This window comes from Petaurus breviceps, unplaced genomic scaffold (genome assembly GCF_028583685.1).
Source record: "Petaurus breviceps papuanus isolate PSGF00001 unplaced genomic scaffold, PetGlider_PUasm1.0 216, whole genome shotgun sequence".
Taxonomy (NCBI): domain Eukaryota; kingdom Metazoa; phylum Chordata; class Mammalia; order Diprotodontia; family Petauridae; genus Petaurus; species Petaurus breviceps.
The window spans coordinates 92,579-114,594 of NW_027185867.1; the positions used below are offsets into that span (position 1 = coordinate 92,579).

A 22,016-nucleotide genomic window follows, 5' to 3' on the forward strand; every position below is an offset into this window, starting at 1 on the left:
GATAGATAGATAGATAGATAGATAGATAGATAGATAGATAGATAGATAGATAGATAGATAGATAGATAGTTACTTATAGTATATAGGTATATATATACACACACACATATATATAAGTATATATACTTATAGTTACTTTACCTACACTCATGTTTCTGAATTATCCATTTAATCAACAAGCATTTATTAAGCAGAAGGGATGCAAAGTGATGCTAAAAAAGAATGACAATTTCTGCTGTCAAGGAACTTAAAATCTTATCGGGGAAAACAACACACAAAAGGAAGCTGAAAGGGGAGAGGGAAGGGAATGATGAAGTCAAAAGCAGTGCAGCCAAATGAGTAATGAAGAGATGTGTGGAGAGGTGGGGCCCCTTAAATGGAGGATCTCTCCCCTCCATTTGGAGAGTTCCCAGGGGTAGAGAAGTATTAAGGAGGTTTAAATACCAAGGCTGATTTGATCTTTCAGGATGATTAAGATCTCTGGAGGGAAATGGAGATGCCCTCCTTAAACAGCCAACTATGTGGAAGCAGACTGGAATAGGAAGAAATTTCTATCAGGCAGAACAATTAGTAGGCAACTGCAATAATACATAAGTGATAACACCAGAAAAGGAGGGAAGGGAACCTACTAAGACTCAAACTCTACCTTTTCCCTCGACAGCAGCTTCCTGACTGATTCTGGCAGAGGGAACACATTGACAAGGCATTCTGGTCACATGGGACATAAGACTCATCCATATGAAAAGAGGCCATTCAAACTTGGCAAAAATTGCCAAATGCTACCTTACTTCCACCAGAAGGGTTTCCAGATGGAGATCATCCCTCACTCACTCCACCCCAAATTAAGTGCTTAGAGTATCACTATTAAATATTTTTTCTATTCAATGGTTAAGTAATACTCCTTTTGTTAATGGTTGAATGACCTATGAATTCAGTCAAGATATGTTGTGGCTGTGTGAGAAGGCAATAGGTCAAATGCAAGAGATGCTACAGTCCAGGCATGCATAACCTGTGGTCCAAGGGCTGCTTGAGGCACGCCAAAGAATTCCAGGAGGCTTGAGAAAAATGTAGAGGAAAACATCCTTTGTGTGTATAGGAAATCCTTTGGCTTGCCTCAAGCAGCCTTCAGGCAGTAAGTGGTGGGTGCACAGTGCTTCTTAAACTTTTTCCCCAGGCAACCCCTTTTTGCCTAAGAATTTTATTAGACCATGGGTATACAGGTATATAAAATAGGTATACAAATGTGTATATACACACAAAATAGATATATAAATAAAAATATATAGAGAATATACAAATCAAACATTTATTGATAATAAATCACAAAGTTATTTTAAAACAATTCTTTGGTATAAATATAATTTTATAATTTATTAAAGACAATAGTATCGAATCTGAGCCAAGGTGTTTCTGGCAGTTTGTTGGCATTGTGTGGTGTGATGGCATGCATAGTGCAAAAAAAATGTGTTCAGAACAAAGGCTGCAGTGAAATCACATAATGCAACATGGGCAAGCACAGCCAGAAGTATGTGGGAATTCATTATATGTTTGATTTTGAATTAATTTTTTATTGCTGCACATTCAGAAACCTTTTAACTGTTGCAAATTTTTTTGCAACCTGGGCACACATTCAGTTACTCAACCCCATATGGGCTGAGACCCACAGTTTAAGAAGTGCTGCTATAAAGGTAGAAAGGACAATATCTGACAACAGTGAAGAGAGGGAGAGTGAGTAACTGAGGATGAAGTTGAGGTTACAAACCCGAGACTAAGGAATGGTGGTGTCTTTGACAGAACTGTTTGGGAGAGATCTGGACTTGGGAGAAAAGAGGACTTCTTGTGTTCATTAAGAGTTCTTAGGTCTTTCAAAGTTGTTTTGACAACATGGTTGCTGAAATAGAAATTGCTCTTCTGATTCTGCTAACTCTACTTTGTATTTCTCATATAAGTATTAACCAGTTTCTCTGAAGTCACACCTTTCATCATTTCTTATGGCACAGTAACAGTCAGCAGAACATGGATACAGTGTTCTTTGTTCAGCCATTCCCCAGTTTTTAGGCACCCCTTCAGTCCTAGTTCTCAGTCACCAGAAAAAGAGGTAGTGTATTTCTGGACAACTGAGTCCTTGTTCTCTTTTTAAATTTCTTCATGGTGCAGGCCTAGTAGTGGTGTCACTGGGTCTATACAAAGATAGATAACACATAAATTTTTGGATATACTCAATGTGAGAATTTATTTTGTTTATGCATACTTCTTACAAGGTTTTGATTGTTTCTGAAGGGGGAGGTGAGGGAGAAAATAAATGCTTGTCAACTGAAAAAAAATTTTAATTAGAAAAAGGGATGATAATTGACAACATGGGAGCAAGTAACGTCACCAAAAGATCACATAGCAATAGCAGGAAAGATGATATGAGACAGTGCCTTGAAGAACACCCAATCAAAGGAAAAAATCAAAGTAAGGATGATGAACTAGCAAAGGAGACTATGCTGATTGGCTGTAAAACATATTTATAATATGTAATTACAACTGGGCCCTCCCTACTGTATGTTAGTCCTTTAACTATTCCTGGAATGACTCTATCTCATTCCAAACTTTCTGCCCTCATGCAACCTAGACCACACTGACATACATTTTAACAGAAGAATATACCAAATGCTTCTTTTAAAAAAAATTAGGCCACCTAGAAATTAAGAACAGACCATCATCTCAGACTATATTTCGAGGTAAGTATCTACTATGTGCCAGGCACTGTGCTAAAAAAAAAAAAGTTAACTAGTTAGCAGGGATAGAGTATCAAAGTGAGGGTTTTCTGAGGATGGGTGAGAAATGAACATGTTTGTAGGCAGCCAGTAGACAGAAAGGGACTGAAAATAAATGATAAAAGGGGCAATCTTTTGGAGGAGATGGGACAGAATGGGATGGGATCACTTTAGCAGACAGAAGGGTTAGGTTTGGTAAGGAGTAAGTTCACCTCATTATATGAGATAGAGGTGAAGGAGGAGATAGTGGAGGAAGACAAAGATAAGAGATGAGGAAGAGGGGAGAAGGAGCACAGGAAATGGTCTTAATTTTTTCTGTGAAATATGATACAAGGTTCTCAACTGAAAGAGGGTGGAAGGAAAACCATAACAGGTTTGAAGAGGGATGAAATGGTTTTGGAGGAGCCACTATGGAATATGGGGTAGTGAGTTGCTGAGGGTTTGTTTGTTTGTTTGTTTGTTTTGCAGCAGCAGCAGCAGTGAAGGCCTATTTAAAATTGTGTAACATAAATTTGTAGGAGACCCAGTCAGAAAAGTTATGTGATTTTTCTCTACTTTCATCTAGCACTGTATACGTACAAGGAGTTGAAGGCATAAATGGTGGCAGTGACCCAAAACTGAGGAATGGTAGGACCCAACTGGTGACATGATAAAGGGGCTGGGGACTCGAGAAAAGAGTGTAGAATTGCATTGGGTCCCTAATCAGTGAAGACATGGAGAAGAGGACAGAGTGGTTAGACCAGGGGAGATAGTTTGGGAGAGAATTGAGGCATCAAGATTAGAGATACAGATGAAGAGTAGGGAAAGAAGAGGAAGAGGTAGAAAGTCAGCAGTCAGATAAGATAAGTTTGGAATTCTTCAACATGGAAGTGGGTGATGGTTGAGGTTGGGTGGAGGAGTGGGTCATTCACGGGAAACCAGGAGTTTGAGGGACTGAGCTGTTAAGAGTGCCTTAAGTTAGAGTGCCAATTATGTTTGTTTAAGTCTCCCAGTATGATGTTCTTCTTTCCTCAGGCAGTTTAGTCTGCTCTCTCACTCACTCCCCTTTTTTCTCCTCCTCCTAAGTCCCTGCTCTAATCCTAGCAGTTCAGCACGAATACTGATATTCCCTCAAACATCCTAATCTCCCAGTTTGTCAGCCTATTCGTTTTCCATTACCGCCTCCTTAACCCCACCTCGGCTATACCCTACCCATGTCTCATGATCAAAATCTGTTGCCTTTCCACTTCTCCCTCTGCTTTGTAACCTCTAATCCTGTTCTCCACACTCATTGCAACCTCTGCCCCTCAGCTTTCTATGCTTGCATAGAAACCTTGGGTAAGGCATATGCTTTTGGATATACTCGATGTAAGAGTTTATTTTGCTTGACTGTGCCTATTTGTTACAAGGGTATTGATTTTTTTTTCTTCTCATGGTAGGGAAGAGAGGTGAAAGAAAATAAACGCTTGCTAGTTGGAAACAAATAAAATTTAATTAGAAAGAGATGATACTGACAACCTGGGAACAAGTGATAGCATCACCTCTGCACAGGCTACACCTACTTCCCCCTTCTTCATCTTGACCTCATGGTAAAGTTACTTCAACTATACTGGGTCCTCTTCTCTAAGAGTCCCTCAACCCACTTATCCTACCAACGGTCTTTTCTCACTAAATCTCAGCCTGAGTTCAAATTCTGCCCGAAATATTAGCTGTATAATCTTGGGCAAGTCATTACATTTCTCTCAGTCAGCATTATTATCTGTAAAATGAAGGAGATAGATCCATGGCATCAAAAGTTTCTTCCAGCTCTTGGAGGGAGGGGCAGAGACAAGATGGAGGAGAAGAAGCAGGTCCTCTCCAGGGCTCCCGGCTTCCACCTTCCCTAATTCATGTAAAAGGGGACTCTAAGCAAACTTTGGAGCTACAGAACCCACAAAATGACACAGAGAAGCTAACCTCCCGCTGAGGACAGCCCGGCAGGCTGGCAGGAATCGTTGAGCACAGTAATCTGGAAGCCAAGCCCAGCTCCACACACACATGTTTTAGCCTGAGGACAGGACTGAGCAGCCCCCTTCTGGAGGGACTCCAGGTCACCTGAAGCTGTTGTCATTTCCAGATTTATCAACACATAGATGTGAAGGACAAAGTGAGAGGTCAGTGAAGTATGGACTTTGGGACCCAGTAGTTGGGAGTGCTTCGACTTTTGCCGCTGGGGCGAGAAGTCACTGACGGCTGCAGCAAAGCTGCTGCCACGTGGCAGCTTCAGCTGCTGGCCTGCAGTGTAGGGGGACCAAGCGACCAGTCTGAGGGGTAATCGCTCTTGCTTTAACCTGCTTGGATCTGGAGTACAGTCTAGGGTGGAGGTCCTGGGGTGTGTGATCTGCTTGCCAGAGCGTGTGGAGGCTTCAGCAAGGGCTCCCAACTAAAACCTCTGGCAACTGAGAAAACCCCAGAGTTTGGAATGGAAACTCCCCTGTCTGGTAGCACAATCCTACTGTGGCTTTTTGCTCAAAAGTCAAGTAATTGAGTGGCAACATGCCCAGGCAAAGAAAACAAAGCAAACAGAACCTAACATTAGACTCCTATTTTGGGGAAAAAAAAGGATCAAAGCATGGAACAGGAGGAAGACAAAGAAGTCAGAACTCCAGCACCAAAAATATCAAAGGAAAATACGTGCAAGTTACAGGCCATAGAGGTCCTTAAGAAGCAAATAAGAGAAGTGGAGGAAAAATTGGGAAGAGAAATGAGAACAATGCAAGAAAATTATGAAATGTGAGTCAACAGCCTGAGGAAAATACACCTTAAAAAAAAGATTAACTCAAATGGCAAAAGAGGATCAAAAAGGCAATGAGGAGAAGAATGCCTTATAAAGCCAAATTTTCCAGATGGAAAAAGAATCTCAAAAGCTCAATGAGGAGAATCATTCCTTCAGAATTAGACTGGAGCAAATGGAAGCTAATGACTTTAAAAGAAATCAAGATGCTATTAAATAGATCCAAACAAATTAAAGAATAGAAGGCAATGTGAAATATCTCATATTGGACTACCTGAAAGCCATGATCAAAGAAAGAACCTAGAAATCATCCTCCAAGAAATTCTCAAGGAAAACTGCCCTGATGTTTTAGAACCAGAGGGCAAAATAGAGCTTGAAAGAATCCACCAATCACCTCCTAAAAAAGATCCCAAAAAGAAAACTCCTAGGAATATGACAGCCAGGTTCTGAAATTCCCAGATCAAGGAGAGAATATTACAAGCAGCCAGAAAGAAACAATTTGAATATTGTGGAAACACAATCAGGATAACCCAGGATCTGGCAGCTTCTACACTGAGGGATCAAAGGGCTTGGAATATGATATTCCGGAGGTCAAAGGAGCTGGGATTAAAACCAAGAATCACCTACCCAGCAAAACTGAGTATCATGTTTCAGGGAAAAATATGGTCATTCAGTGGAATAGAGGACTTTCAAGCATTCTTGCTGAAAAAACCAGAGTTGAATAGAAAATCTGACATTCAGATACAAGAAGTAAGAGAAGCATGAGAAGGTAAACAGGGAAAAGAAACCATAAGGAACTTATCAAAGTGGAACTATTAATATTCCTACATGGAAAAACGATAATTGTAACTGATGAAAATTTTCTCAGTATGAAAACAGTTGAAGGGAATACACACACACACACACACATGTGTATATCGGAGGGTATACAGGTGTATGAATACATATATGAATGTATATATATATATATATGTTTACAGGTAGACATAGATAGAGGGCACAGGACCAATTTAATAGGAAAGGATGATACTTAAAAGGTGAAATTAAGAGATAAGAGAGGAATATAATGTGAGGAGATTGGGAGAGACAGAATGGGGTAAACTATCTCATATAGAAGAGGCAAGGGAAAATGGTTACAATGGAGGGGAAGAATAGGAAGGCAAAAGGGAATGGGCCAACCTTATTCTCGTTGAATTTGGCTCGGGGAGGGAATGAAATACACACAAAATAGGGTATCTCCCCCTCCAGGAGAGTAGGGGGGAAGGGGATGAGAGGGGGGATGATGGAAGGGAGGGCAGGCTGGGGAGGGGGAGTCGGAAGCACTCACTCTTGAAAAGGGACAGGATCAAAGTAGAGAATAGAACAAGTGGGAGGTGGGATAGGAGGGAGGGAAATATAGTCAGTCTTTTACAATATATCTACTATGGTAATGTTTTGCATTAGCTACACATGTATAACCTATGCTGAATTGCTTATCTTCCCAGTAAGGGTGGGTGACAAAGGAGGAAGGAATCAATCTGCAATTCAAAGTTTTAAAACCAAATGTTTATATATATATACTATTAATAATACTATTTTACATGTAATTGGGAAATAAGATATACAGGCACTGGGGCAGAGATCCACCATGCCCTAGTAGAAAAGTCAAAGGGGTATGAGAGAAGATATGGGAGAAAGCAGACTGGAGGAGGGGATATACTGTGGGACTGCTATTTTGGGGCGGTATGAAGGGGAAAAACAGGGAGATAATTTGTAACTCAAAATGTGGTGAAAATGAATGATGTAAATCAGAATAAAGCATTTGAAAAATGGAAAAAAAAAAGTTCCTTCCAGCTAACCATTGTCAGCACCACTACCAAACTAGGATTTTTATAGCACTTTAAGGTATTAGTGAAATCTTAAACTCCTTTGTCCCTTTCATTCTTCTCTTTCTATACATTTCCAATACCCCTAAACTCTTTCCTCTGTGGTATTCCTTGGAATCTCCATTTCTACAAGCATAATTTAGTTGCTTACTCACTCCTGACAGCTCAAAGACATTCTTGAAAGCTTCCCTGACTGGATTTTAATTTAATTTATTATCCACACAAGAGCCACCTTCAAGTATACTTGACACATCACTTCCCTGGACCCCGAAGGGTTCCCAATATCCTCTGTAGTTGAATTATTTATTCATAATCCTAGACCTTTACCAATACTCTGGTCAATGGTTACTTAAGATCTTACATTTTTCTACTAAAGATATTGATTGTTTGTTCTGAGTAAAACATTTATCCTCCCACCCATGTCAAATTCTTTCTTCATTTTAAGAGATTTTATTTCCTCAGAACTGTTTTCTATCTTCCTTCAAAATTTTGATAGAAATTTCCACCAATTCCTTCTAGACTAAATTTGCCAAACTCTAGTCTCTTCAATTACTTTCTCTATTTTCAAAATATTGAGGATATTATTACTTTGGTAGCCGTAACTGTGCATGTTTATATGTTTCTCACATTCCTCCTACAAAATCAAGGACAAAAACTGACTTCTGATAGTAAAAGTAACTATCATATTAAAAATATATCTTTTTAAAAACTGTTCGAGGTGGGGCGGGGGGACCATGAAAGGGGGAAAGAATAACTACTTATGAAAATAAAAAAATACAACTGAATTAGATCATACCAACGTCATAGTTTGTTAATTTCATGTACAACAATTCACCTCCTAGTTGCAAACAAAATATTTAAGGTGAAGTCCTGCTAAGGCTTAGCTGGATCAACAAATGAGATTCATTTAAATTAGTAGTATTCATTTGTATCCATGGTTTATGCCCCTTACAATCTTTCTTATCCTATAAATCTGCTTGCCTAAACATTTTAATAAACAGCACAAAATTACACTTTCGTCCATATAAAAGAAATTTAAGTTTTCAATTACTAGAACCCATATAAAGCAGATTTTACTATTTATATTTTTAGAATTACCTCCTTTAATAAGCAATTAAAGTAAGAGCTGTGTCTTTTTTTTTCTGTTGTCTAATGATATGGAGGAAAGACAGGAAGAACTAAACTGGATCAAAAGGCTACTTTATAGGCCAAATTTCTACTGTTATTGATTTGTACTCAAACAAGTACATGCCTCACCCAAAACTAAAGGCACACAACAAACTATTCAAACTAAAATGAAATTTAATTTTTTTCTCTTATAAATAGCAACACTACAAGCTTGATTCGTTTCACTAACTAAAAATAAAAAAGGAGGAAAATGGAGAAATAATTTATATAAAAGCCTCCAAGTTTTAAAACTAAAAATCAGCGGGCAATATAGATGCAGAAATATTACAATTAAAAAATGAAGTCAGAAATTAAAATACACATACACTGCATGAAAACCAAAGGAGATCCTTTTAAGTTCATTTTTTTCTTAAACCCTTTGAATCAGCTTCAATGATTCAAGGTAGTACTTACTCAACACTGCTGAAGTGCCTGCTCTGTTGCTAATTATATACCAGAACTTGGTCCTGTTTATCTTAGTTTTAAAAACAAGTTGGAACAGTCAAAACAACCTTAAAAGACAAATTTTCATTATAAGGGTCTTAATTACATTAAAAAAAAAAAGCCTGTAATCCCTTTTCACAAAACTAAACACTCAAGTTTTAAATTTTGTTTTCTTAGTTATAATCTTATGCTGATGAACAGATATAATTTTAATCGCATAGTTAAAAGTATAAATTAAGAGACCATTCTGTTATGACCTTGAGTAATTAATTTTTTATACCTTTCCAAGTTATTCCATAAAAGAAAAAAGAAAATATAATCATTTTATACTTGACATAATGCCCTACAGGATTATAACTATATAAGATTCATTGTCAGGTTGAGTAATCTATTAAATTAAATAACTCCTACAAAAGTATTTTAAAGTAGAATTCAAAATTAAAGGAAACTATAAAAAAGGCTTCTATCTCCATAGTTTCAACAACCATTAAGAGAAACTTCTTATACAAATATATATAATATTCATTAGTGCAAAAGATAGTATATTAGAGTAAATGTCCAGCTTTATTTTGCCTTACCTGTCACAATCCCAGCTCTGCCACTTACTACCTGTGGGACCTAAGTAAGGCACTTCACCTCCCTGGATCTCAGTTTCCTCATCTGTAAAATGAGGGAATTGTACTAGATAGCTTCTGAGGTCCCTTACAGCTCTAAATCTATGATCCTATAATAATCCTAAAAAGAATGACAGGATTTGAATGGGACAGCAGTACAATGAATTACAAAACAACCATATAAAAACAGTTATACATCAGTTATAACACCTCTCTTGGGAATGAAGGTTAAGCCTTCAAAAGCAAAATCTGTTTCATACTTTACCTTTTCAAGAAAAAAAAATGTTCCTAACTGTCCTGTTTAGGGAGTAGTGGGCTTAGGTGCATGGGGGAGAGGGGAGGAGGAGCCCTCGGGTTTCATTTCATATCCATCAAACTAGCAAAGATAATAAAAAATAAAAATGGTCAGTGGGGGCTATGGGGATGCAAATTACAATTTTGGTGGGACTTTGAACTAATCAAACTATTCTGGAAAACAATTTAAAATTATGTGAGAAGAATCACCAAACTATTTTTACCCTCTAACTAACTCATTCTACTATGGGCCAGAGAGAGAGTGTGAGGGGGAGAGAGGACAGAAAGGATGAATTTCTCTATTATTCAATTATTTATTCTCAGCTGCTAGTAGGAAATGGCCTTGGGTCTAAGTTTTTGTTTTAATTGTTCAATTTAAAAACAGTAGCAACAAATGGACAAAAGAGCACTTATTTGGGGGTGAGGGGGACCCATAGTCTTTTTTCCCTTTAAAGAAACAAGAGAGCTTTTTTCTTCCTCAGCTCAAGCTGGTTTGAAGAGGAAGCTCTGGACCTGATGGGGTGGTAAGAAAATATGCATTATAGTTCCCCTACACAGATTAAGAAAAAAAAAAATCAGCCAAACTAACTCTTGGGGGGATGAGGGGGCAGGCACTGAGAATGCTTGCCTTTGGTATTGCTACAGCTGGCCTATTCGTTTGGGGCTGCTAATTGGTATTAGAGTGGATTTCTAGATATCAATCCGCCTACAAGCAATTATTTTACACCAGGTACTGTGTTAAGAGATGAGAATACAAAGAAAAACAAAAGTCTTTCCCTAGAAGAAGCTTACATTCGAATGGGGGAGAATATATGTACATAATGAGGCACACATAAGACACAGAAAGAGGTACATGCAGGATGCATTCAGGTTTGATGGGACAACAATTAGCAAGGACAGATGGATCAAGTGAGGGCTTTCTCAGAATAGGAGAGACATGAGCATGTTTGTACACAGTAGGAAATGAGCCAGTAGAAAAAGATTAAATAAGTTAAAGAACAGAGATGATAGAGGGAGCAATCTGTTGGAGTAGAAGGAATGGAATGGGATTGCTTTACCAAGTAAAGTAGAATTTGCAACTACTAGCTTTGTTAGCTTTGTCTTCTAAGTTACTCCTGATCCTAAAAGAAAGCAAGGTGGAAAGTAGTAGTGAGATGCCCATAACTTCCCTATGACATATTTAACATACTGCTTATGTTACAATTATTCGTTAACATATTTTACTTGTGACATATAAAAACTCTTGAGAGATACAGTTTCTGGGAAATTAATCATTTTATAAGCATGCTAGCATAGAATCAATAAAAGGGGTCAGGGACATTCTTGAATGCCAAAGACCCCTGATGGAACCCAGTGAAAACTTACATGCCCTTGGAAGAGTGGGTGTTCCTGAGGGTGGTTATCAAGTAATGAGAGAGAATAAATATTATAATGAGGTGAACCTATTCTGATGAGGGGTTATGATGATATGACTTTGTGGCTTTGGTTCCAAATCACCTCCAGCCTTGGGCAATATAGACAGAGGATCTACCTACTTGCTCAAAACTACTTGAGTAGAAAACAATGGGCTAGAATTCACCTTAATTTTTTCTAATGTTTTGTAGTTGGGTGAGGCAACAACTCCACCTAGATAAGATAGTCTTGGGGTAAATTTTTGGGAATAGTTGGAAATTTCCCCATATAATCTGTTACTTAACATTATTTCTCTCATACTTTCCCTAAAAATTCCTAAGCCCTTTGAAAGCTACACTCACCAGTGTCTCATCTGTATATTGGTATATATTATGTATGTCTAAACATGTATGTATATATGTAGATATATAATATATGTACATACATATATATTTGCTGCTTATCAAAAATATGTGCTAAACAAATTAATAAGCCTAAACAATAATAGCTAATCTAATCTTGTAGTCAATTTCAATCTAGATACTTCTGATTGTATTAAAAAAGAATCCTTGACATATACTTTGTATGATTTTTAGAATAAATAAGCAAACTACTTTATCAAAGTCTTTTTCTGCATCTATTAAGATTATTATGTGTTTTTGCATTAAAAAATGATTAATTACACTGATCATTTTCTTAATTCTGAAACATCATTCATAAACCCAACTTGGTCATAAAGAATAAATTCTTAGATAAATTGCTTAAGTCATTTAGTTTGTATAGTTGCATGTTTTTTTCTTCTCTTTGAGTATAATTTGTGTAGTATAGAATTCTTTATCTGGACAGAAGATTTATCGTCTCCTCTTTTAGCAGTTTCTCTATATTTAGTTCTATTTTCCTACCTGACAAAGCATTTTTAAAGTTTTGGTCTTTTGTTAGTTTGGGGATTTTATAATTTTGAAAGTATTCCTCTATTTCTTTAGTTTTTTATTCAGCAAAAACATCTGCTTTCAACCCCATAGTTACCATTCCCTATCTACTCCATTCCCACACCACCATCACCTCATTTAACCCTTCCTTGTAAAAAAGAAAAACATTTAAGCAAAGGCAAGCAATACAGTATCTAATAGTATATAAAATATTCTACACATGCTTTCCCTCCTAATTTCTACTTCCTCACTTTCCTACCTGTAAGACTCAGATGAAATCCCACCTCCTGCAGGAGGACTTTCTCAGCTCCTAACCTTCCCCTTGAAATGCATATAATTTGCATACACAGCTATTTCCATGTTGTCTCCCCTGTTAGAATGTGATCTTCTCAAAGACAGGGCCCATGATTTCACTATTTTTGTATATCTACCTTTGGCATAATGCTTAATAGATGCTTCTTGATTGATTATCACAGGTGAAAAGGTAGACAGAAAACAGAAAGATTACTGAAAGAAGATGGGGAATAAAGTTGAGCAAATAAGGCAGAAGAAAAAAAGTACAGAAAACAATGGAAATAATGGAGGGTTACAAACAGAGCAGAGAAAAAGGAGAAAGAATTGCAAACTGAAGAAGCAGAAATTTACCAGTTAAGTAATGGGGATAGTGCCAATCAAGGAAGTAAGGCTAGAGAATTGAGTAAATAGAATCAACTATAAATGACAAGGAAATATTATGGAGATAGGATCATTCAAAAAACAAATTCAGAAGAAAAGAATATCTGCAAATCATCCACAAGAAAAGCTTCATAGAAATTCCTATAAGTTCTACAGGCTTGTTGGAAGAAATGAGGCAAGATTTTTTAAATGATCATATAATTGAAAAGAGCAATTCTGATCTGTTTCATTCTATGTTGGTCCACAGGATTACAGGGAAGATTTCCTTCAATGTAACTCAACAGAAATCACGAATATGTTGTACATGGTCAGGATATGGCTTTACGTTGCTCCTTTCTCTTCATCTAATGCATTTTATCATGTTTCTTGAACTTTCTGTAGAATATTTCCCCATCCTTATACTGTATCCCATTTAAGTTAATGGTGGACCAAAGGGAGCTGTAGAAGGAAAAATGGCAAAGAAAATAAGAGTTCTAGAAAAAGAATTGGAAGAGGAATCAACAGTTTGGGAGTTAAATTAACTTCTAAGGTTGTCCTACCCAAAATACAGAGGTCCTTAGTCAAATAAAAAATTAAAATAAGCAGCCAGAAAAAAAAAAGTTTAAAAACTGAGGAATCACAGTCAGTTTGACATAAGACCTGGCAGTTACCACTATGAAGGAGGGGAGAGTTTGAAATAAGGTATAAATAGGGCATAAGGCATAGGAGAAGTCTGTTATGTTTTGATGATCTTAACAGAAAAAAAGACAGAGGAAAACAATATACAAACAGAATATGAGGAAGGAAGGGAATAGAATGTATTATATTACATAATCTTGCTGTTAAGGACTAAGATATGAGGGTAGTAGGTTACACATAAACTTTCATATAAAATGGGAATGAAGGACTGAATACAAATTCAAGTTAAACTGTAAAATTTTGAATGTCTGCAATATGAACATATTATATGTTTTACAAACAATCATTTGGTATAAAGAAATAAGAGTGAAAAGTTACATAGAAGTTTCTGATTTTTACGAGAGATATTAAACTTTTTTTTAAAGGTCATTAAAAGGCAGTCTATTTCCAATATTTTCTTAAGATATAGGATAGAGTAGTCATTCAATAAGAACTTATAAGCACCTATTATGTGCAAGGCAAGTTACTTAACTTCTCACAGCCTCAATTTCCTCATTTTCAAAATGAAGATAATAGCACCTGACTTAGAGTAGTCAGATCAAATGAAATAATGTGTAAACTGTTTTTTAAATCTTTCTTTTTCATTTTTCAAATGCTTTATTAACTTCTGATTTGCATCATTCATTTCTGCCAGATTTTGAGTTACAAATTTTCTCCCCGTTTTTCCCCGACCCACCGCCCCAAAATATCAGTCCCACAGGATATCCCCTCCTCCAATCTGCTCTCTCCCATGTCTTCTCTCATACCCCCTTTGACTTTTCCAGTAGGGCATGGTGGATCTCTATGCCCCAGTGCCTGTCAGATATCTTATTTCCCAATTACATGTAAAACAGTATTAATAATAGTGTACATATAGATATGAGTATTTGATTTTAAAACTGAATTCCAGATTCATTCCCTTCCTCCCTTGTCACTCACCTTTACGGAGAAGATAAACAGTTGTACATAGGTTGTACATGTGTAGCTAATGCAAAACATTAACTTAATAGATACATTGTAAGAAACTGACTATATTTCCCTCCCTCCTATCCCACCTCCCACTTGTTCTATTCTGTACTTTAATCCTGTCTCTTTTCAAAAGTGGGTGCTTCCAACTTCCCTCCCCCCCAGCCTGCCCTCCCCTCCATCATCACCCCTCTCATCCCCTTCCCCCCTACTCTCCTGGAGAGTGAGGGTAGGTATGTAATGGTCAGACAGCTAGATGCCCTGTCTGTTGGTCTGCTGAATTGTGATATTTTCTCTGTCTGTATTTTTTGTCTACTTGTAACTTCTGATTGTATTTTCTCTGAAGTTCAGGGTGCTAACTTTCCCCCTTGAAGTAGGCAAATGACACGTTTGATTAAACTAAGATTGTTAACTTCTGAGTTGCTTTCTTTTAGAAAAGTGGATGAAAGAACCCGTGCTAGCAGCCACCCTGGGTATGCTAGGGTGTCTGTTGCTACAAGCAGGCAATTCAGTTTCTTGTGTTGTAGTTTGGTTAAAGTTAACCACTGTGAGAAAAAATACTGACAAGCTATTCTCAGTGCAAGCCCAGTTACAGAAGCAACAAGAGGCATGTGAAAAAGCCCAAGAAGAGAAAGAGATCAAGACCAAAATTCATAGGGCTCATATGTTTATTATTCTGCCTGCTAAAGAGAGACTGCTTCAGAGGCAGAGTCTTTTGAGAAGTGGAAGCAGAAGCTTCTTTTGAATTTCTCTACATTAAAGAAGAAACCCAGAGTACAGGAAAGAGTTAATGCTATAGAGATAATGGAGCCAGAAGAGAAGTTTCTTCTGAACCTGTCAGAGCCAAGGCCATGGCCAGAGGCAGGGCAGTGTGAGGGAGGCTCTGCTACAGAGAACCCAGGTCAGAGTAGTCCCTCCCTAGACTGTGTCTGAGGGGAGGAGGCCCTGGAATTATGTTGTGCCCAGAGCCCAGGCTGGAGTAGACCCTCCTTGCATGAGGCTGGGGGAGGATAAGGAAGCAGTCAGGCCCTGGAGCTGCAGGAGAAGGAGGAGTTGCTATGCTCAGGACCCAGTCACAGATCAAGATGAAACTTTGCAGCAAGGCAGAAGCACTGGGTGTCTTTTTCTACCATATCCCCCTGGGATAAGTTGGGATTCAGGGGTGGAGTTGTCTATGGTGGGATGGGGGAAGTGCCATAATCCCCAGGGACCTATCCTGTTGGCTTTGTTGCCCAACCGCCCCCCCAGACCTTGGGGCAGGGGCTGGAGCAGTGAAAGCACTTGGACGAATTTTTTTTGGCTCCCTCAAACATGTGTGTACACGAGATTGCCAGGTGAGAGCCTGCAACAGCAGTATGGAAAGAAAAACACCCCCCAAGAGGACTTTCTGAACTTGGACCCTCTGCTGTTACTGAGGGGACTATAACCCATTGTGGCCCAGGAGTGGAATGTATTGTGTTCTTTGCTGCCCTGGGGAAAAGCCCCTGTCTTGTGATGGGTGTGGGTGCAGTTTTAATAAGGACAGCAATCACAGTCTGGGTATGAGAGTAGCCATCTAACGCGGATAAAGCCCTGCAGGAGTGGGAAGTACTTCAGATGGAGATGGCCTAGGACCCTCAGGGGTCCTGAATATACAAGCTACTAATACTATGGACAGTACTTTGGATAGTACCTGAAGTGAAGAAGAGCTGACTGCTCACTCTTCAAAGAATGTATAAGGTGGTGGTTATGCAGTTATATACTGTGCTATGTCACATTTTGAAGGCAATGTTCTATACTGTGTGCTATGTTACATACTGAGTGTTAGGTTATATATTGAATGATATGTTCTATTTCAGGCCTTGTGGCCATATTTCTTGGGAAAAAGGGCAAGATGTTTTTGTTTCTGTCTGAGATCATGTGGTCACTCTGGTAATATGGTGTGTCTGTATACCTAAAGCCCAACACAAATGTTTATGTTACTGCAGTATACTGTCATTACATGTTTGATGCCCAACACAACATCTGTGTTGTTGTAGCCTATATTATTGTTATATCATGTATATTGTTGCGGTTTATGTTGTTGTTAAGTTGTTATGGATTGTGAATGTTTTTCTTTAGTTTCTTGAATCGAGAACCCCAAAAGGTATCACCTGTGTAGATTGTGAGGGCCAAGCTGGCATCTGTTTAGATTGTAAAGACCAGGATCCTAGAGGGGTGGAGTGTAAGTAAGGTGAGTTTTGGTGTAAGTAAGGTGGATTTTAGTTTGTGTAAAGTGGATTTTTGTTATTATTTCTTAAAGTTCAGGTTCCCAGGATCCATACCTGTTGTTCCCAGGTATTAGATATGAGTTTCCTCAGTTAGGGTTCAAAACATCTCCACTACACTTGCACAGCATTATATAATGATAACTAATATAAACACCCACTGCAACTGCGCAGTGAGATACAAAGGTGGGGTGATGTAAACTTCTGAGGCTATTACTGGCAGTATGCTTTGTCTGTTGCTACTATAAAACAGGTGGCCACTGGTCAGTGAATGGGGAACCTTGGGACTAAGTGCACAGATGCTGTGTGTGCCTTGATCAGCCCCCAGCGTGCTGGCCCCTGCAAGAATGATTAGGGAATGCTGTAGGAGTTTCTGCTCCCATTATCAGCAATCGTCTTGTGAAAAAAACTAGACTAGAATAAAGTAAGATTATTAACCCCTTCTTAGTGTCTTTCCTGTCTAACCAGATAAAGAATTAACCTGTGTTAGTAGCCCTCCTCTGGAGAACTCTGTTGGAACTGAGGGGAAGGCGGGTCCAGCCCCTGCCCACTAGGCTGAGAAATGGTAGAAGTGCAGTGGCCTAGGAGCCACCACATGGCTTCTTCAGAGCTCCTGGCCTACAGATCACAGAGGGACCAAGTAACCATTCAGAGGGTAATAACTCTTGCTTTAACCTGCTTGGATCTGGGTCACTGTCTAGGGTGGAGTTCCTGGGATGTATGACCAGGTGCCAGTGCTGGTGAAGCTTCAGAGAGGGCATCCAACTAATAGCTCCGGCAGCTGCGAAAACCCCAGCAATTTGGGACAACGCTCTCCTCTCTGGAAGTAGAGTTCTACTGTGGCAAAAAGCTCAAAAGTCAAGCAACTGAGTGGCAACATGAGCAAGCAAAGGAAGCAAAGCAAGCACAGCAGTCAAACCTTAGATTCCTTTTTTGGGGACCAAAAGTTTCAAAGCATGGAACAGGAGGAAGACAATGTAGTCAGAACTCCTGCACCAAAAGTTTCCAAGAAAAATATGAACTGGTTATAGGCCATAGAGGAGCTCAAAAAGAATTTTGAAAAACAAGTAAGAGAAGTGGAGGAAAAATTGGGAAGAGAAATGAGAATGATGCAAAATAAAAAACAAATTCAACAACCTGACTGAAGAAAATATACCTTAAAAAACAGACTAATTCAAATGGCAAAAGAGGCTCAAAAAGCCAATGAGGAGAAGAATGCCTTAAAAAGTCGAATTTGCCAGTTGGAAAAAAAAATTTCAAAAGCTCACTTAGGGGAAAATTCCTTCAGAATTAGATTAGATCAAATGGAAGCCAATGATTTTTATAAGAAATCAAGATACTATTAAGCAGATCCAAACAAATGAAAAAATAGAAGGCAATGTGAAATATCTCATTAGAAAAACCACTGACCTGGACAACAGATCTAGGAGAGATAATTTTAAAATTATTGGACTACCTGAAACCCATGATCAAAAAAAGAACCTAGAAATCATCCTTCAAGAAATTCTCAAGGAAAACTGCTCTGATATTTTAGAACCAGAGGGCAAGATAGAAATTGAAAATTCACCAATCCTAGGAATATTATAGTCAGGGTCCAGAATTCCCAGATCAAGGAGAAAATATCACAAGCAGCCAAGAAGAAACAGTCTCAATATTGTGGAAACACAATTAGGATAACATAGTATCTGGCAGCTTCTACATTAAGGGATCGAAGGGCTTGGAATATGATATTCTGGAGGTCAAAGGAGCTAGGATTAAAACCAAGAATTGTTTCGGGGGAAAATATGGTCATTCATTGAAATAGAGGACTTTCAAGCATTCTTGATGAAAAAAGCAGAGTTGAATAGAAAATTTGACATTCAAATATAAAAAACAAGAGAAGCATGAGAAGGTAAACTGGGAAAAGAAATCATAAGGAACTTATTATCAAAGTTGAACTATTTACATGCCTACATGAAAAAACGATAATTGTAACTTACGAAACTTTTCTCCATATGAGGATCGTTGAAGGGAATTTATATAAATGTGTGTGCATATATATGTTTACATACATATATATGTCTATATAATAGGAGGGTATATGGGCATATGAATACGTATGTCAGTGTGTGTAAATATGTGTACAAGTATACATAGACAGAGGGCACAGGATCAATTGAATAGAAAGGGATGATATTTAAAAATATAAAATTAAGAGGTGAGAGAGGAATATAATGAGAGGTGATAAGGAGAGAGAGAATACGGTAAATTATCTCATATAAAAGAGCCAAGGGAAAACTGCTACAATGGAGGGGAAGAACAGGAAGGCAAAGGGGAATGAACGGATCAACCTTACTCTCATTGAATTTGGCTTAAGGAGAGAATAACATACACACTCAATTGGGTATCTTACCCTAAAGGAAAGTAGGGGGGAAGGGGATGTGAGGGGGGATGATAGAAGGAAGGGCAGATTGGGGAGGAGGGAAGTTGGAAGCACACACTTCTGAAAAAGGACAGGGTCAAAGTAGAAAATAGAACAAATGGGGGACAGGATAGGATGGAGGGAAATATAGTTAGTCTTTCACAATATATCCACTATGGAAATATTTTGCACAACTACACACGTACAACCTATGTCAAACTGCTTATCTTTCCAGTAAGGTTGGGTGATGAGGGAAGAAAGGAAAGAATCCGGAATTCCAAGTTTTAAAATCAAATGTCTAAAAAAAGTTGTTTTTTCATGCACTGGGAAATAAGATATACAGGCACTGGGATATGAAGATCCATCTTGCCCTACCGGAAAGTTGGAGGGAGTTTGGGAGAGGATATAGGAGAGAGCAGATTGGGGAGTGGGTACTCAGTGGGATTGTTTTGGGGTGGTGGGTAGGGGAAAGACGGGGAGAAAATTTGTAACTCAAAATCTTGCGGAAATGAATATTGTAAACTAAAAATAAACATAAAATTTATTTAAAAAAAAGACTTTTAAGAAAAAAAATATGTTAAATGGAGATTTTGCAAATTAGTGTAAGCATAAACAAGGTGGCATTTTTGCTATTATTTCTTGGAATTCAGTTTCCCAGGATCCATGGCCATAACAATTTCTTGTTCCCAAGTATTTTGCTTTATCAATCACAAATGTCTTACTCCTTTTACTCTGGACCAGTTCACAGTTGTAACACAACCTGTGCTGAGTCACATGGGCTTTCACACTTTTTGGCACTGAGCCAATCAGGTGCTAAGTCTTTGTTTGAAAACTGTATATATTCTGGGAAATTTATATTTTGCCTTAGGGTTCGCTCATGAAAAGGATGCTTCACCTGAGACCTTTTTGATTTCCTGGATTAGGGACTCTGAATAGCTGTTATTCAAGGGGCCTCCCAGCTGTGAATGTGAACTCAAGATGTTTGTGCTTGCTGATCTGGTGATATATTTTCTCCACTTTCAGGGTGATGATCTTTCCCCTGACCAAGTGGATGATGTTAGTAAAAGGGGGAACCCTTGAAAGGAACAACCTTTATGGTTGAATGTGCTTGACCAGCCCCATTAAGGTTTGGGGAGAATTTGTTTGTCTCAGGAGGAAGGCACAACTTATGCCAGTCTTGATCAACCGAATCAAGATGTAGGGAGTGTTGCCTCCCTTAATCACCCTTTGAGAAGAGTGATTAGGGAATGCTGTAGGAGTTGGTGCTTAGCAACTCTTGTGAGAAAACCGGATAGAATGGAGTAAGATTATTAATCCCTTCTAAGCTGTCTTTCCTATAAAGCAGATCAAGAGTGAACCTGTGCTAGCAGTCTCCGATAATGCTGAGTGTTATTGCTCTTACAATTAGTGCTATACATATCACCTAAGCAAAAATAAATGTCTAGGCTGAAATTTAGTTCTAAACATAGCAATGTTTTTTAAAGTCACAGTAAATGTTTAATCATGGGTAATATAGTAGTTAAATAATAATGTGCTAATTATTAATAATTAAACAATGATTTTAATAATAATAAGCAATAATTTGATGCTTACTTGTACATACTTTTGTGTAAATGATGTCTTTCTAAATTGAATATATAAGCTTCTTGAGGGCAGGGACTATTTCATTTTTGTCTTTGAATCCCCAGTGATTACCATAGTACATAATAGATAATACATAGTACATAATAGGAGCTTAGTAAATGATAACTGATTGATTCAATCTGTCTCACTTTTCTATTTCTAAGCATGTCAGAGATAAATATTTCTTTTTCAACAAGAGAAGTGGGAGGCACTTGACATATAAAGTAGTATGTTATTAATGAAACAGAGTATATTGGGTTTGGTTTTTTTTTTTAAGCAATTGGGATTAAGTAACTTGCTCAAGGTTACATGGCCAGTTATTTTGTGTGGGTACCAAGTATCTGAGGCCGGAACCGATCCCAGGTCTCCCGACACCGGGGCCGGCGCTCTTACTCACTGCGCCACCTGGCTACCCCTGAGTATACTGATTTTTTAAAAAATGCCTGGTTATGAATCTTGAGGTGTGGCATAATGGAGAGAGTTGGCCTCAAAGCTACAAAGGCCTGCATTCAAGTCATATTTTGGACACACTGAAGATGGGCAAAAGTCACTTAACCTCTAATCCTCTAAGTATCTATTAACTATAAGTTAATGTAAAGGTGACAACCTTCATTAGCAGGAGTTTCCTAACTTGGGAATTCCCTATACCAGTGAAATGACAGGGAGACATTTTCAAGATGGCTAATTAGAACAAAAATTAGAATTACATTTAAACTAAAGGAATATAAACCAGAAGATGCATCCATATCAACTTCATCAATTTATTGATTACCCCAGATGTTGAAAACACATAAAAGAATCTAAATAAAGATGATCTATCTTCATTTTCTAAGGCAGCTTAAGCAGTGTAAAGCAGTTATAATAAAAAGGTGGTATCAGCAATCAATCAAGCAATACATATTTTTTAAGCAATTACTAAGTGCCTGTGGGGAATAAACAGAAGCTAAGGGAAACACTTATTTAGAATGTAAAGTCATTCATAATATCTTACTTTGGAAGATTATAATCAGTAGCACCTCCTAAAATACTGAGAAGAAGGAAAAAACAAGTTACAGAAAGCATGGTAAGAGAAACCAATCATCCTAAGAGCATTTAAGGATGACACTAGAGGAAAAAAACAAACAAGTCATGAAAAATAAGTGCAAAAATTTCGAATACAACCTACTTTCTGTATCAATAAAATGCAAATGCCAAATCTAGGTCTTAACATCATAATTTCTGATGTGACT

The 22,016-nt window shown here is 38.0% G+C and overlaps 1 protein-coding gene across 7 annotated transcripts in view; it reads right to left on the reverse strand.

Annotated features, from left to right (window-relative positions):
• PPHLN1 (periphilin 1) overlaps window positions 1-22,016 on the reverse strand; it is a 189,065-nt gene that overhangs the window by 10,111 nt on the left and 156,938 nt on the right. The window contains exon 11 of one of the 7 annotated variants that reach the window (XM_069094197.1): window positions 9,594-9,650. The exons of the other annotated variants lie outside the window; for them this stretch is intronic. Within the exon in view, the coding sequence (XP_068950298.1) occupies window positions 9,609-9,650 (42 nt within the window). The 3' untranslated portion in view covers window positions 9,594-9,608. Of the gene's footprint in view, window positions 1-9,593; window positions 9,651-22,016 lie in introns of those variants that run through there. 7 annotated transcript variants of the gene reach the window in all.